The 17,916-nt window shown below is 42.7% G+C and overlaps 1 protein-coding gene across 3 annotated transcripts in view; it reads left to right on the forward strand.

Moving 5' to 3' along the window:
- Window positions 1–402: 402 nt before the first annotated feature.
- The window catches only part of reln (reelin), a 108,228-nt gene continuing 90,714 nt past the window's right edge, over window positions 403–17,916 (forward strand). For 2 of the 3 annotated variants that reach the window (XM_026245758.1, XM_026245760.1), the window contains exon 1: window positions 404–823. In XM_026245758.1, coding sequence (XP_026101543.1) covers window positions 592–823 — 232 coding nt within the window. In that variant the 5' untranslated portion in view covers window positions 404–591. Of the gene's footprint in view, window positions 824–17,916 lie in introns of all 3 variants that reach the window. The other variant, XM_026245757.1, reaches the window with a different exon arrangement.

The following is a 17,916-nucleotide window of genomic DNA, read 5'->3' on the forward strand; positions in this document are numbered from 1 at the left end:
AAAGGAGAACGAGATACACACAGAGAAACAGAGCTGAGAGAAGGCAAAACAAAAAGAAAGAGCACAAAGAGAGGGTCCTATCAGAGACGGGAGATGGAGAGAGACAGGAGGAGACGAGGAGGAGGAGGAGGTGTGATCTTTGGGTGGAGAAGCAGGGAATATGCTTTGGGGGATGGAGGGAGTGGAGGAGAAAAACACAAAGACAGGCTGTCTTGGACAAAACAGTGCTAAAGAGAGACAAATCACTAACACACAGGCATATTAGAATGATTGACAGAAACCAGGAAGGGAGGAAGCAGATGAGAGGCAAACAGGGTGATTTTAGATTGAGAGAGAGAGAGAGAGAGAGAAAGAGCGAGAGAGTGGGAGAGAGAGAAAGGGAGAGGGAGTGAGGGAGGGAGGTGGGAGGAGAGAGAGGCGGAGGGAGGCAGGGCTGAGCACTATTTAAGTGTTGGAGCGGGGCTGAACACCAGGCTCTGAACTCCCCGTGTGAAGGGAGGACAGACACACACACACACACACCTGTGAGACTCACACACACCTGGCCCCGTGCACACACACACTCTCTCTCCTCGAGCTCCTGGAGCAGAGATGTTCAGGGTTCGGGCCGCTCTCTCCTGCGCTCTGCTGCTGCTGTCAGCGGGTGCCGTGGATTTGGGAGGCTCTCCGTCCGGCTTCTACCCGCGCTTCAATCCCTTCTTCTTCCTGTGCACCCACCACGGAGAGCTGGAGGGCCCCGGGGCCGAGGGAGGAGGAGAGGTGCTGCTCACCTTCCAGATCCAGGGCAGCCCCGGAGCATACGTCCCAGGACAGGAGTACCAGGGTGAGTCCAGCTCCACACGCTTTATCTGCTTCACATCTCAGTCTATCAACATCATAACATCAGGAATCAGTTAGTGGATCATCTTACAAGAAAACTCTATTTCACATTTATTAGTATGATCTTCTTTGTAATCATTTTGACCTTTACTAGCATTTCTGGGTGAAAATTGTCTCAAAATAAATCCTACAGCAATGTTTTTCAGTGTAGATCAGGTTGAAATGGCTCTTCAAGGTTATATTTTCAGGTGAACACATTTCAAGGCTCTCTATAAAAGTGCTGTTTTAGTATAATTTAGATAGTATAATTGATACTAATATTTTGAAACAGCTTTCATGTTTATATTTTTAATAATTTTGTAAAGTTTTTGTAATTCTTTGTAGTTTTGGTTTGTTTTATATACGCATCTATGTAGTTTTTATTAATTTACATTTCAGTTGTAGTTTTAGTTATTTTAGTACAGTTAAGCTAAATTAAAACAAGATATATATGGTCTGAAAAAAGCTTTTAAACACATTTCATTGCAGGTAAAGATGAAAAACCAGCAGCAAAATCAAAGTTGTTGCATGTGAGAGTAGCTTGCAGTCTGTGTGTGAGAGATGATTGTGTTTATGTAACGGAGCACAAGTATTGATGTGAAGTTGAACTGCTCTATTCCACTTTCCTCCGTTCTTCTGATCCCAGCGCTCATGTGTGGGTGGGTTATCCTGAGGCCAGAAGCGCTAGATTCTCACAAACAACTCACAAGAGCACAACAGGTGCAGACACAGTATACACTCTCTGAACCAACACATTACACACCGCTCCTGTAATCAAGACAATCACACTCGGCTCATGTTTACTGTCACGATATCTGAAGCGCTGGATGTAAACTCTGCTTTCTGCTGGTGTTCTGATGCTTGTGAAGAGCGGCCGCTGTCTTTGTGTGAGGAGAGAAGCGTGAGGTCTTGTGTTCTCAGCTTTATCTTCCTCATCCAGACCCGTGAGATCTACAGAGACGTGTTCATTCTCAAACACGCGCCTGTGTCTTTGTGTGTTCGGGGGTCGTGAGGATTCTGGGGATTAAAGGGGATGGAAGGACTGAAAGACAAAGAGAACGAGCCAAAGTGCTGCAAATTTATAGAGTGTTAATATACTGGAAACAAATACACAGATAGTCATGCTGAGAGACTGGCAGGACAGATGGAAATGCAGTTAACACTGTAAATGATGGATATGAAAATACAGAGCAATGTTTTACACTGCTAACATCAGTCAAATGTCTACAAAGAAATGTCTTCGTTATAAGGCTACTGTTTGGCATGATTTTCAGATGCGAAGTCATCACATTGAGCGATGTGAAAGCATGTCCTAAAAATGCTATGGATATTTTATCTTCAGTTTTGATGAAAGTATAGCCTTCTCCAAAAGGCAGAAGTGTATTTTATTAGGAGTGAGGTTACATGGCTTGAGGCCAGTTGCATCTTTAATCAATAGATGTGAATCATATGATCCACGTGACCTTCTGAGTTTAGAGACGTTAGAGAAGTTAATTTCTCAAATAATTTAGCAGACGTGCTTGTCAACAATGATATTTGTTATTCTGCAAGCCCGCTGACAGAAATTTATATATTTATATATTTAGATTGTTTATATTGGAATAGAAGTAAATAAGCATAGAGTAACAAAATAAAAATATTTTAAGTTAATGTTAAAAACTGTGAAAAAAAGAGGAAATATTGAGAACAACTGAGGTTGTAGGAATATATGTTTGAATTTGAACAAACCCCTTGTTAAATTTGAAGGATCCTCATGTGGTGAGTCTGGTGTTTCACTTTCCTAAAATCATCGCAGACGAAACTCTGAGCACTTTTCTCAATATGATATAAAACTTGCCTTTGTTCTTTCTGTCCACTTTGCATGATGGGCTTCTTGTTCATTCTTTACTGAAGAGCTTTACACTAGAGCACTGATGCTGAGCCGTTCCATAACCTCGGTCTGACACGCTCTAATGTCCCGTGGGAAATCAGATCTGAATTTCAGCATGATATGCTATTTGTGAATTGATATACTAATGTGTGATTCATGTTCTCTTGTCAGCATTCGGCCACATTCACTGAGAAACAGATGAAATGTCTAATGGACCGCGGACTACAGCCTAACAAGGCACTTATTTACCGTCCTTGCACCCAAATGATGGAATCTATTAGTGTCTCCTTCATTAGAAGATGACAGAACTGAAGGCACATACGAGAATGAAAATAAAATTGTTTTTTAATGAATCAGTCTAAACGCTTTTGAACGAATTATTTTACATTTATACTGCAAAACAACAGTACCTGTGCTGTTAGGCTACTGTTCTCATGAATATACAGTAACTTGTGTTAAATGTAGCACTTAAAACTTAAAAATAATGTTTGATATTTATTTAACGCAGCCTATATTTTAATGGGAATTAAAGCATTCTGGCATGTGTGCCGGCGCTCGTTCACTGAAGTCTGTGAAGTTTAGAGACTCGCTACTGTCCTTGAGCAAAATGGAAATACTCATGACTTTCTAATATATACAGATAAGGATATAAGCAACAAATATAAGTTATGCACTGGGAAATCACCTGATGGGGCTAAATGTGTTAAATGCGTGAGAGTTTGCTTGAGGTTTACACTGGAAGTCCAGTTTGAAACAGGGCACGCTTCAATGAAAATAATGGTTCTGTGAAAGCTGCCATGCAGACCAGAGTCTTTAAGATGTTAATGATTTATAATGAATGTAAAACTGACATCGTACAGATGTCTATCAGATGTTTGAACACAGCAGATGCTTCCCAGATGAAGTGATCTTTAACAGACCTCTTGCAGACGTACCTGTTGTAACAACTGGTGAAAGGAGTGGCAGGAAGCAAGTGTGAGTAAATGAATATTTAATGATATGAATGACACAGTACATGAAGATGGAAACACAGATGATACTTGGTCGGGGATACACAGTCCAGGAAGATGCAGGTGAGTGGAGGATCCGAAGTGTGGTGATGAGTTGGCAGCAGGAGACGGTGACACAGGAACTGCGGGGAATCGAGCCGAGAGGTAAGTGATGATCCGATGGTGAGATGCGATGAGTGGATGGGTTTCTTGGGAGAAACGGACATCCAAACGCAGAAACACACAAGAGAGCAAAACATCAGACGAGTAACAGGAAACAACGCCCTGACAAACACAAGACGCTAGACAGGGTAATATATAGGGAGGAGTAATGAGTGACAGCTGTTGCTGATGACAATTAGCGGAGACGCCCACAAGAAACACTCAGTGCTGATGCGTAACACACAGACTTCACCCACATAGTGAAAAACCCCGAGATCACGGTTTACCAACCGTGACAGTACACCCCAGAAGTTCCAAGAAGGGCCTACCTGCTGATTGTAATCATCAATAAGGGAGTGATCCAGTATGTCCCTAGCAGGTACCCAACTCCTCTCCTCCGGACCGTAACCTTCCCAGTCCACCAAGTACTGGAATCCTCGTCCCCTCCGTCTCGAGTCCAGAATCCGATTTACCGAATAAGTTGGCTCCCCATCTATGAGACGCGGCGGTGGGGGAACCGGGGTAGGCGGATTAATGCGTGAATAAAACACGGGATTAATTTTGGACACATGGAAGGCAGGATAAATCCTCCTGTGCGCTGGAGGTAGTTTGAGGCGGACTGTCACCCGACTAATGATCTTGGTGACAGGAAACCGGCCAATAAATTTGGGAGCTAATTTATTAGAAACGGAGTGGAGCGAATGTTGTTAGTAGAAAGCCACACTTTTTGACCCACGACGTATACGGGAGGCTTCGACCGGTGGCAATCGGCCTTGGCCTCAGTGCGCTCCCTCACCCGGAGCAGAGTCTCGCGGGCTCTGGTCCAGGTGTGGTGGCATCTCTGGACAAACGCGTGAGCAGAGGGGACCGTGACTTCAGATTCTAAACTGGGAAAAACTTGTGGCTGGTAACCTATGCTACACTGAAATGGAGAGAGGCCCATAGCTGACACTGGTAGCGAGTTGTGAGCGTACTCCACCATAGAGAGTTCTTGGCTCCAGGAAGAAGGATTCTTCGCAACGTTCTCCCTAAATCCTGGTTGGCTCGGTCAGATTGCCCATTACTCTGAGGGTGATAACCCGAAGACAGACTAACCGTCGCTCCTAACAATTAGCAAATTTCTTTCCAAAATTTGGATATAAATTGGGATCCCCTGTCAGAAACCACGTCTACCGGGAGGCCATGTAACCGAAAGACATGATCAATGACAGTGACCGCTGTCTCCTTGGCTGTAGGTAATTTGGACAAGGGGATGAAATGAAATGAAAAAACAGGGTCTTGATGGGACAGACAGCGGTTGAAAAAGCCCATCTGGAGGTCGGTTAGATGACTTACCACTGGCGCAAACTGAGCCAGCCAAAACAAAATCGTGAACGTCGCAAGCCATAAGTGACCACCAGAATCGTTGCTTAACTAAACCCTTGGTTCGGCTTATCCCTGGATGACAAGCAACATTAGAACAGTGACCCCACTGAATAACCTCGGACCGTAACTCTTCCGGCACAAATAAACGATTCGGTGGGCATCTGGGCGGAGGCATTACCCCTTCTAAGGTCGTATTGTCCTTCGATTCGACCTCCCATACAAGTGCTGAGACGACTATATTCTCAGGTAAAATACACTCGTGAGTCACCGGGCATTCGGAAGGATCAAAAAGACATGACAAAGAATCGGGTTTAACGTTTTTGGAACCCGGGCTGTACGACAGAGAAAAAATTCAAAGCGGCCGGAAAAAGTGCCCACCGAGTCTGACTGGAATTGAGTCTTTTGGCAGTTTTGATGTATTCTAAGTTTTTATGATCGGCCCTAACAATGAAAGGTACCCCTGACCCTTCCAACCAGTGATGCCACTCTAAAGCTAATTTGACAACCAACAATTCTCTGTTACCAATGTCATAATTGCATTCAGCAGGAGATAAACGATGGGAGAAAAACGCGCAGGGATGCATCTTATCGTCCGAGGCAACATGTTGGGAAAGAACTGCACCTACTCCCACCTCTGATGCGTCGACCTCCACCACGAACTGCCATGTGGGAACAGGGGCTACTAAGATGGGAGCCGAAACGAAGCAGCTTTTGAGGTTGGTGAATGCAGTTTCGGCTGCATTAGACCACCTGAACGGAGTACTGGGGGAGGTCAAGGCCGTCAGAGGTGAGACTAGTTGGCTGAAATTACGAGTAAAACGTCAATAAAAGTTGGCGAACCCCAGAAACCACTGTAGGGCCTTACAGGAATCTGGACTTGGCCAATCTATCACAGCCTTAACCTTGTCAGGATCCATACGTATTCCCTTGGATGAGACGATATACCCTAGGAAGGGAACAGACGTGCATGGAATACGCATTTCTCCGCCTTGACAAAAAGAACACTCTCAAGTAATCTTTGGAGCACTCGTCTGATGTGTTGCACATTTTCCTGGAGAGATGAAGAAAAAATCAGTATGTCATCCAGGTAAACATATATAAAATGATCTACCATGTCTCTCAACATGTCATTAACGAGTGCTTGGAAAACTCCTGGCGAGTTGGAGAGCCCGAACGGCTTCACCAAATATTCAAAGTGCCCTCTAAGGGTGTTTTTCACTCATTCCCCTTCCTAATGCAGACCAAATGATAAGCATTAAGTAAATCCAGTTTTGTGAATATGGATGCTCCCTGTAACCTCTCGAAAGCTGAAGAAATCAACGGCAAAGGATAGGTATTCTTTATCGTGATGTTGTTCAGCTCTCGGTAGTAAATACAAGGTCGCAGAGAACCATCCTTCTCACCCACAAAAAAGAATCCCGCCCCCGCTGGAGAAGAGGAAGGGTGGATGAACCTTGATGCCAAGTAATCAGAAATGTATTTCTCCATGGCCTCCCTCTCCGGATTAGAAAGAGAGTAAAGCTTGCCCTTAGGCAGAGACTTACCTGGCACTAAGTCTATCACACAGTCGTAGGGATGATGCAGAGGAAGAGAAGCAGTGCAGGACTTACTGAACACTTACTAAATTACTCTGCGGGCAGGTTCGAAAAAACCATGGTCTCCTCCAGAAAGACAGAAAAAGGCACAACAGGACAAGCAAAAACCAGACAAGACTCATGACAACTTTCACTGCACAAAGTTACGGTGTTGGAACCCCAATCCACTTGTGGACTGTGTTTGACCAAGCAGTGGTGACCTAAAACAAAGGGAGCGACGGGGAGTCCATCAAATAAAAGGATATGGTTTCGGTGTGGTTTCCTGAGGTGAGCAGAGTTATGGGTTCAGTGGTGTGAGTAACATGTATACCCTCTTCATCTCCTCGGAGAGGGCGTGGAACGAGGCAACACGGATGATGGTTCTCCCACACCGCCAGCCCTGCCAGAAAGCAAAGTGAGAGCAAACGCAACCTTGGACTCTTCCGTCGCAAAGGTGCGGGGTTGTAAGGCAAAGTGCATGGAACACTTGTTGATGTAAGTTCTGCAAAGTCAGGCTCACCGGCGTAACTCTCTGGCACCGGAAGTCGCGGCTCCGGCTGGAAGTGGTCATGGGAGACCTCCCGGGGGATGGGCGGTGCAGGCGGTGTGGGTGGCGCAGCGGGAGAGGTGAGCTGATGGATCCGCTAGGTGAGCTCGGACACTTGTGTCACCAGCTCTTGGATCGCGCATTCGGTGTTTACAATACTCTCCTGCTGCTGATCCATGCGGTTGACTCTGTGGTGGATGAAGTCGGAGAGTGAAGTGGTGCTAGTTGTTTCCATGGTGGGTCAGAGCGTTCTGTAACTACTAGTGAAAGGAGTGGCAGGAAACAAGTGTGAGTAAATGAATATTTAATGATATGAATGACACAGTACATGAAGATGGAAACACAGATGATACTTGGTCGGGGATACACAGTCCAGGAAGATGCAGGTGAGTGGAGGATCCGAAGAGTGGTGATGAGTTGGCAGCAGGAGACGGTGACACAGGAACTGCGGGGAATCGAGCCGAGAGGTAAGTGATGATCCGATGGTGAGATGCGATGAGTTCTGATGGGTTTCCGGGGAGAAATGGACATGCAGAAACACACAAGAGAGCAAAACATCAGACGAGTAACAGCAAACAACGCTCTGACAAACACAAGACGCTAGACAGGGTAATATATAGGGAGGAGTAATGAGTGACAGCTGTTGCTGATGACAATTAGCGGAGACGCCCACAAGAAACACTCAGTGCTGATGCGTAACACACAGACTTCACCCACATAGTGAAAAACCCAGAGATCACGAGTTTGGGGGAATTGTATCACAATGTCAGAGCCAACGTTTTTCAGATGTGTTTTGTCTATAGAAATGCGCTATTCGCTGCTGTAAAGTAACGGGACGGGCGGAAGTTTTCCACATAAATTTGATTATTCTCATTATTGATTACCATCAGTTATCGAGATTATTTGTTGCAGCCCTATAAAGCAAAACTCTCTTGCGCTGGCTTGTTCAGTTTCACATCATTAAACAACAGAATAACTCTCTGAATCATGCTTGTCATCTGTTAATGCAGGAGAGTCTCAAAGGTGAAGCTAATTAAGGGCCTGTTTACTAACCATATTAAGATCTGACCAGCTGCGATCTGACTGAATGAAGGGGAGGCCTCTGATTTCATGAGTGATTCGAGAAATTGGATCAGGAAAGGTTTCAGAGGATGTTAATAGCAGGTGTGAGCAATTCAGATGTAATAAAATGCATTTTAGATTACAGAGCCCATTCTCTGACATTGAACAAGTTCAGACTGCACATTTGTGAGGCATTAGATAACGAAAAATTACTCCTCTCAGTGGAACCAAATGAATGCACTGGAAATATTTTCCATAGCTATGAAGCAGTAATTCATGAACTGTTTTGCAGCCCATTGTGATGGGTTTCTGCATAATGTGATAGCTGCTTAATGGGCAGGGCCTGGGCTGACGGCTGCCTGTTTGGCTGCGAATGTGACAGTGAAACACGGCTCAGAATTAATCCGATGCATCTGGCTATGGGCTTCACCCTGGATAGTGATGATGGCAGTCGAACATGCCAGAGAGATGCTAATACTGTGCCAGGTCGTCATTAAACTCAATACAAAATGGGCAGTGATGATGCCAGTGTGCAGAGCGACCTGCAGGCCATCTGTACGCTTTTCCAAGCAGCAATTTCAGTCTCTGCATTTAGAAATGAAACGATCCAGTGGTCTCTAATGAGTGAAATGTTCTTCAGGGCTGCTGAACGCAGGGGTCATCGCTGTTGTGCTTGTTAGTGCTGAATTACAGATTATGAATTGCTTCTCTAAAATTGTGATCAGTTTACGCTCAAGCTCCTCGTTGTCATTGAAAGAGTAATCACTGGCGATTAAATGGCTCATTCATGCAGAAATGAAGTGAGTTCTTTTTGAATGGGCAATTAATTCATTGACACACCCAATTCATTCAAAACGCAGATTAATTTAATAACAAAGCGCCGCTCTGTCGCTCTGAGACATGCAGTGTTGCTTCTGTGGGTTTGTTTGTTAGTATTTTTGGGAGAAATAGAGAAAAAACTATTATGATAAATATGTGTCTACAACGTAATTCCAAATATTAAAATATTGTTTATTGAACTGCTGTATAAAATCAATATCACATTTGCAATCGTATTGATATTTTGAAGATAAACTGTTTTATTCTAACTAATGCAAAAATGCTGTATGTCTTCTTAAGTTTCCCAACACACAACAGACTAGAACTGATAAAACTCACAATAATCACAGCCTTGGGCAGCGTGTCATACCAGCTGATAACATTCAGACCTTCACCACAACACAGAAGCGTTCCAGCGCCTTTCACTGGCAGATGAGCCGCCAAACAAACAGTGAGGGACTGAACTGTGACGCTGGAAGCTGGTACCTGTTCAGAATCAATAGATGCATTTATTCGATCAGTAGGATCAGTTAATGGCTTTAAACTTAAGATTGTGTGCTTCATGTCAATGGAGGGATCGCACCAAATGACAATCTCACTCTTCAGCTCTCAAACCATTCACACAGCTCCAGGTCTCATGAACATTACCCCGAGAGCTCAAGCTGAAAAAAGAGATTCCAGAGGCCACGTTCTGTGTGAAACAACAATAGTCGGAAATGAGAGTGGTTATTGTAATTACAGTAGCACTCCCACTTTGTTTGCTTTCTAGACAAAATTAGCTCAGATCATGTTAGTTATGTGAGAGTTGTGTAAATAGAACATGTTCCCAAATCATCTATTTGTATTCAGGTTAATAAAATAGTATTTCCATATACTGGAAGTTTTGGGGAACAGTGTGGCAGAACTGGCTGATGTTGGTGGATCTTACTTAAAAAACACTAAAAGACTGAATTTCTTCAATAGAGGAAAGTACTCCGGTGTAACCGAGCTGTGGCTGATGTTTGCATACTCTGTGAATGAGTAGAATATAGATAATGTGCTAATGTGCAGCGTTGAGCTCATAAAAACTGCAGTTTGAAATATCAGACCTAAGAAGGGCCGCGCCAAGAGCAAGGCAGGTGAAAGTGATTTACTATTCTCTTTTATCTTGTCTCTGCTTTTGTTTCATACACAGATCTTTTCTCTCCCAGGAATCATGTTTTTTAGATGTGTGTGCTGAAAATGTTCTATTGCACTTATACTATAACCAAATATTTCACAGGGTAGATCCATGAAAAAATTCCTAATAGATTTAGCATTAATTTGTGATGATGCATGTGTTTTCAAACAGCTAATCAGCTGAAACATCTGGTTTATGCCCGCTCTCAACATCTGTTTCAGACGCTGAATAAACAGTCCAAAATCCTTTCTAATTCAGCCACACTGTGTGATGTTCAAAGCCTTCATCTGTCAGTCAACCACTGAGCTAAAGCACGGGTTATAAACAAGGCCACTTTAAAAACAACAACAACCACAGTTATCCAGTCCAAGTTGGGTTAATTCAGGTGCTTCACTAAAACAATTGAGAATTCGGACTGTGAAGTTTAGTGCAAACTTCAGTGTCCAGATCACATACTGCAAGTGAGAGCTTTTTCCCAGCTGTCCTCTGTGACTGAAATACAGGCATGAAGATAAAGAAAAACACCACACAAGCCCTGGCTGAGTTTCTCTGTGTTTCACAATGAATTTCCCAACAGTTTCCTTAGCGTGTTTGGAGTGTGTTTATGGAACAGAGCTCTGGGTGTTTAGTGGCTGTGAGAGTTTTATCTGTCCATGAGGAATAGATGCAGCTCTGGTGAGGAAATGTTCTGGCTTGTGTGGGTGTGTGTCAGGGGTCGACAAACTGACCTCATTTAGACATTTCCTGTTTTCTACGAGAGACAGTATTTTATCACCAGGTGTAAGATCATCTGTCTATCCATCTGACTATCTGTCGTCATTGCATTGAAGGTTTGGTAACACTTTCTATGAAGCCCGTAATTAGAATACATTATGAGGGTATTCTTAAGGCGTTAAAATGAATGCGTAATGCATAAAAAAAGAAAGTATAATATGTTGTATCATCTCATGAATATTCATAAGAACAGTTTTAATATATTATAATATTTAAATATTTGTGTTTATAGCATTTAAGAGTATGATGATTTGTAACACAATGAACAAATAGCATCAACATTACAATGGATTACATTTCTCATAGTTATAATGTATTATAAGTCTCATATCTTGCTATTTTTTCTGATGCTACTTTACTTTCTAAATTCCACTCATAAGTAGTAATAATAATATTAATAATATTTTTTTTTCTCTCAAACAGCCATAAGATCATATATCAGATCAGATGAATGTGTGATATGACACATTTGCTTTGAACTATTTGTATTGTAATATCAGTTTGATTCTTTTGGTGGTACCCTTTAGACAGCTGTTGATAATTAACTCTGCAGCTATATCAACTAGCGGTCATTAGAGTATTAGTGTGTCTGCTACTTGAATCTTATGCTAACACTTTATTTTGATGGTCAAGCAACTGATAAACTGACTATAAGTGTCTTATTCTACCAGACTAGATTCATCCATTCTTGAGCATATTAATACTCTAATGAGAGTTAGTTGGCATGTAGCTGCAAAGTTGTTTATGGTCGATTGATTAAGTGAACAATCAAAATAAAATATAACCATATAAAACAATGTTGGTTTTTGTTTTTGTCAGTAGGAGTATTAAGCTCACATCAATGAATTAACATTAGCTCCAGAGAAAGACTCTAATAACTCTCTTCATCTAACCAGTCACTCGCTGTAGTGAGATACTGTGCAGATCTGAAATAATGTCAAGATATGATCCAGTCCATTATACTGTAAATGAAGGAGATGTAAAATGGTGTTCATTGTGTGTTATAAATAATCATATTCTTAAACTTATTACCACAAATATGTAAGTATTATGATGTATTATAATTGTTGTTATTATTATTCATGAGTTGATATACTGTATTATAAGGTTTTTTATAATGCATCATGCATTCATTTTAACGCCTTAAGAATACCCTTATAATGTATTATAAGTACGGGCTTCATAGAAAGTGTTAGCGAAGGTTTTAACTGTGAACTGTTGCAGTGTTTCAGCACATGGAAGTGATTACAGTCGTCTTGCTGAGCGCAGACATTCAAGCTCGTGCTGGCAGAGATCCTGAACCGAATAATCCTGAAAACTCTCATTTTTTCCCTCTCAAAAATGCTTGTTAGTTTTGTCATTTTCGATCACGAGAAAGGAGGAAAGCAACACAGCAGTGCAATTGAATTGGGTGGTTTTTCCAAAAAGAGGGGTTAGAGCAGATTTATTTGTGGAGTTCATTTCTAATGCAGCGAGTTTTCTGCATATCACTGTCCCAGAATCCCTTTCCCTCCGCATCGGGCTGTGGGAGCGTAAACCTACGGGAAATCTCACAGGAATTAAGCTTCAGAGACTGAAGACTGTCACTGACTCCGGTAGCACACATGCCGGATCATCTATTTGAATACTGTCAGTGCATTTCATGAATACATTTTTAGATAGCAGGAAACAGTCCACAGAATACAGTTCACCTTCAGCTCACATGTTTAACTCCCCAGAGTACATCTGTGCATTTTCACAAATCAATGATAGTTGCTGGTCTGAGATTTTTTGTTGTTGACTTTACCTTTCAGCTTAGAGAATAGAGCTCACTGATGCTCTTGCGTCTGAACATGAGAAAAATCCCTGCATCGGTGTTCAACATCCAGTTGAAGGCTTTCCCAGGAGAGCGGGAGCTGCTGTAGAAGCACAGGGAAGCCGACGTGCTTTTAGTCATGCTTTTCAAATTAAATGGTTAAGATACAAGAGCATCAGTGATGTCAGGCCCTGACCTGTTCACTGGAGCAGTTCCTTATCTAATCCTAAAAGGTTCATGGTAAGGGTACATGTTACTATTCTATGGTGCTACTGTGCATCTTTTGAGCATTACATTGGTGTCCCTATAAGCTGGAGATCTCTGACCCTGTTCCTGGACAATGAAAGTCCAGCTGTAACCCCCAAAAAAGACAGACTAACATTTTTTTAGTTTGATTTCTGGTCTGGGTTTTGTGCAGGCCAGCTCTTCCCCAGCAGACTCCATTTCTTTATAGAGCTCGCTTTGTGCACAAGGGCACTGACATGATGGAAAAGAAACACTTCTACAGTATGTGTATGATTACAAAATGACTGGAAACGCCAGGTTAGAAGGGAGTTTCCATCTACTTTTGGCTATGTAGTGTATCAAGAGTTGAATAAACGGAAAACAAGTTTGATGCCTGAATACGCTGCTTATATTATTGCAGGACATTTGATAACAAGCCTAAGTTTGGTTATTCACCCAATAATCAACTCTAGCTCAGAGCAGCTATCTTGAGTAAATGTTGTTATTGTAGTTCTCATTAGTGTGACACGTCATGCTCTGTTTCAAGTGAGATATTAACCAGATCAGAGGTTGCACAACTTAAAACTGTTTTTCTATAAAAGCTGCATGTTTCATATGTTTTAAGCTTTCAACTTTTGCTACAGAATAGCAAACATCAAAATAGCTCAATCCCTTCTGCCTTCAGTTTTGTTTGTACTCGTGTTCGGAGCAAATGTGAAGGGAGGTGGCATCTATTAAGAGGTTAGGAGCATCATTAAAGAAGCTGTTGCTCAGGAAGTCGACCTGTTAATGTTTGTTAGAGCGGTCGAGCGTGTTTGACAGCAACAGGCCCTCACAACAGCAGATGGCACGGCCAGCAGGGCAGAGAGGCGAGAGAGGGTTACGCAAGAGAATCATCACAGTTTGATAAGTCCTATCCAGCTGTCACTGACACACGTAAACTCATCACACATTCCACACCGATGCTGACTGATACGGAGAAGCCCGGTGTCTTCAACCGCAGGTCCCTGGTTCAGCAGGATTCAGCCTGAGAGGCAGGGAGATGGCTCTGAGACTGGCCCGGCCGGGGAACAGATGGACCGAGTCACTGCTGGTGGCCTCTCCACGCTTCCGGCTTCTCAAGGGCACACCATGCTTCCAGTGGGATGTCAAATGCAGCTCAGATGGACCCTGGGTTACGTTTCCTTCATATTGCGAGTGCCTCTACCTTCTGACATACACACAGGTGAAAGTATAGCACTGAGGTTTTTATGGCTGAAACGTCATTTTCCTAAATCTGTGGAGGGGTCACAGGTGTGACAGGCTGGAATCACACTTATGTTTGTGATGTACAGGATCAGGAGCTCATATATATCCAGTCCCCAGTGAGTTTGATCCAGCACTCATCTGTGTCGCTGATCCTACCATTAGTTCGGTTCCTCCCAAGGTTCTTTGTGTACACATCTTGTGGAGTAGTTTTTCTTCTTCTGTTCTACAGCCTTCTCTGCCTTGCTCACTGGAGTAGCTGCTCTGTAGCTATATATACATGCTGTACCAATAAAACTTGCTCAACTAGGAGTGACTGTTGCACTCGTGCACATTAAGGTTTGATTTTCATTGCACACACTGGCAGGCGTTGTTCCTCTGCCGTGCTGTTAACTAGGAGTGAGGTAATGCCCAGTCCTGCCAACTGCTCTCGCTTCACTCCTCTGCTCCTGCGTCTGGCGTTCAGGGTGCCACCAGGTGCTGTTCAGATGACAGCAACACACATATAGAGCCATCCGTGTCTGAACCTGCTGAACCTCAGTGGCTCACAGCCTCTTTCAGAAAATGGTTCAAGAAACGTCACTCCTGCACTTCTTTCTTCTGTTTTCTATTCTTCTACAACGGAAAACAGCCCCCTCTGTTAATGCCAGCGAGTCCAGGGATGCTTTCGAGGCCCGAGGTTTATCAATACTTGAGTAGGAGTGGGGTGGTGAGTGTTGGTAATGAGGCGTACTACATCGCACCATCTATATTGCATGATGGAGAGGACAGTATAGAGATAAAGGAAGAGAACAGCTTGGATGGACAAGACTAGATGGAAGAGATCACACAAAGACTGGAGGATGGCAGGCACGTTTCGGGTCATTTACTATGTTGTGTTGACGTATGTGCTGCATCTCTTCCTCCCAGCAACACGTCGTCTCTCTTTCTGCTAAAGAGAGTCAAATACTGCTCATCGGGAGAGTTTGAGTGTGTGCGGGTGTGGAGTGAATGTTAAGAGTTCTCATCAAAGCACAGCTTTGTGCGCATACAAACCCCCGCAGGTGAATACGTCTGTTTTTATGAGTTACTCTTACCAGGTTCTCCTCTTTTCTCCTCCCTTCCCCCGCTTCTGCTCCCTTTCAGATGGATTTCTGAATTATTTACGTCTTTCATTTTCATCGATCACTCTTTTTCCACGGGCCTCTCCAGACGTCCCTCCATCCCTGTTTTCGCCTTCCTCCACTGTGCTGTTTGTTGCTCATAATAACCTCTTGGCCCAATCGCTCGCATTGCACTCCCACCCGCCTCCGAACGCTTCTCCTGCATGAAAAGCTGTGTGCTCTTGAGGGAGCGATGCTTTGAGCCCGAGGTGCCTCGTGTGAGGAGAGCGAACGCTATTTGGGATCTGAATTTGTCAAGGTGCATGTGCATTTTCTTAACGTTGAAAGGAATAGTTCACTCAAAAATACAAATTCTGCCAATATTAATACCCTCGTTATTTACGGCCTGTATCTGCATAAATAAAAGGCACTTTTAAACTCCAAAAAGGAGAAAAATACTATTAAAGCACCTTAAATGCAGCCAATATGACTATGTGTGCTATATTCACCGTCTTCTGAAACTGAATGATAGCTTTGTATGAAGAAAAGACCGAAATTGTCTTGGGCTGACAATGTGTCCACAATGTATTTCTCTCATTGATATCCTGACTTAATAAATGTGAATGAACTGGATGTAAAGCAATCATCCTGATCCATACATACTGAGTTGCACTTATTTAGAAAGCGAGGTAAGGAACGATGTAGTTAAAAACAAAAAAAAAAGAGGAAAAATGGAGAGCGAGAGGACTAGATATTACACTGGCAGTAAGAGGATGAATTATTGAAGCTGGCACCGGGGGAGAGAGGCAGGAACAAGGGATATGTTTTTAATCCAGAGTGTATCCACGTCTAGACAAACTACACACACTCTTACACACACATAGTGCTCACACCTCTCCCTTGAGTCCTCATAAAGAAAGAAATAGTGAGAGTCTCTAGTAATTTGTTTTTGTAAAATAATAATCAAACTAGAACTAATATTATTAATGATGATTTTCTTTGACTATTTCATGATCTGTCTGCCTGGGATTTTGTCAAACAGTTGGTTAAACCCACAGCAGGCTTTCAGAGCAGATCTGCTGTTGGCTTGTGGTTTTGAAACACATTTCTTGTCAGAAAAAAATGATTGTCTCAACAATTACCAGTCTATTCATGAAGTAGTGAAGAGCTTTTACTGTGCTCAAATACTGAAATGAATTGAGATGTGGACAGCAGCCATGAACACATCTTCAACTGAAGCACAAGCTCCACGAAACTCTGCCCAGTTTCAGCAATGCTACATTATAATGCCAAAAGAAACAAAAGCATGCATTGAAACTAAGTTGTGAAAATGTTTAAGAATGGTGTTTCATTAGCTCTTTTATTGTTATTTATATTAAATTGACTAAGCAGGGTTTTTTTATATATATTTTTTTGTCTCGGTTACATTTGCTGTTGTATGTTCATCACAGACTCAGAACGTCAATGTAGTCTGTCTCTTCCCCTTCTCTGTCAATCTCACACTCGTTTAAAGTGTATTTCTCAGTGTTCAGTGAGATCCTCGTCCTCCATCTGAACATGTCTTTTTGATGGCTGCCATCTGTGCTGCCTCCTGGACACACATCTGCTCTCTTCAAGCAGGTTCTGGGTTATTCTTCATTCAGTGTCTCCGGACCACATCTGTGCCATCTTGTTGATTACAATAGACAATAATTTTGTCTCATTCTTCAGTTTGTACAAATCAATGAGAAACAGGCTTGGAGCAATGCATGCATTTGCTAAGGAAGAATATGTACTGTATGTAGTAGCAAAAAAAATCTGTGCTTAATTGAAATTGTAATTGACTGAGTAGTGAGTGATGGACTTGATGTAAAATCAAGTCATAATGTAATGTAAAATATGATAATGTAAAATCATATTCCATTTCCATTCGATGCTTTTTTGTGGATTTGCAGACCATTTGAGAGCATGATAGGTTGCTGCTTCCTTGACCTAATGTGGGTTTTTGTGATTTTTTCGTGATGATGAGCATGTATCGTTCACTAGGACTAGCTAAATGAACAGCTGCTGCATGCAGGTTTTTTTGTTTCAACAGAGGATCAGTTGCCTTATTGGTTAAAATCCCCAAACTGTATACTTAAATATTAAATTCAAGTCAAGTCAAGTCACCTTTATCTATATAGCGCTTTAAACAAAACAGATTGCGTCAAAGCAACTGAACAACATTCATTAGGAAAACAGTATCTGTATCTGGGGCTCTAGTTGTCCTGGTCTCCGCTGTCTTTCAGGGCAGTAGAGGTCCTTTCTAGGTGCTGATCCACCATCTGGTCTGGATACGTACTGGATCCGGGTGACTGCAGTGACCCTCTGATCTGGACACAGACTGGATCTGATGGCTATGGTGACCTCGG

The sequence above is a fragment of the Carassius auratus genome, unplaced genomic scaffold, assembly GCF_003368295.1.
Source record: "Carassius auratus strain Wakin unplaced genomic scaffold, ASM336829v1 scaf_tig00010418, whole genome shotgun sequence".
In the NCBI taxonomy this organism is placed as follows: Eukaryota; Metazoa; Chordata; class Actinopteri; order Cypriniformes; family Cyprinidae; genus Carassius; species Carassius auratus.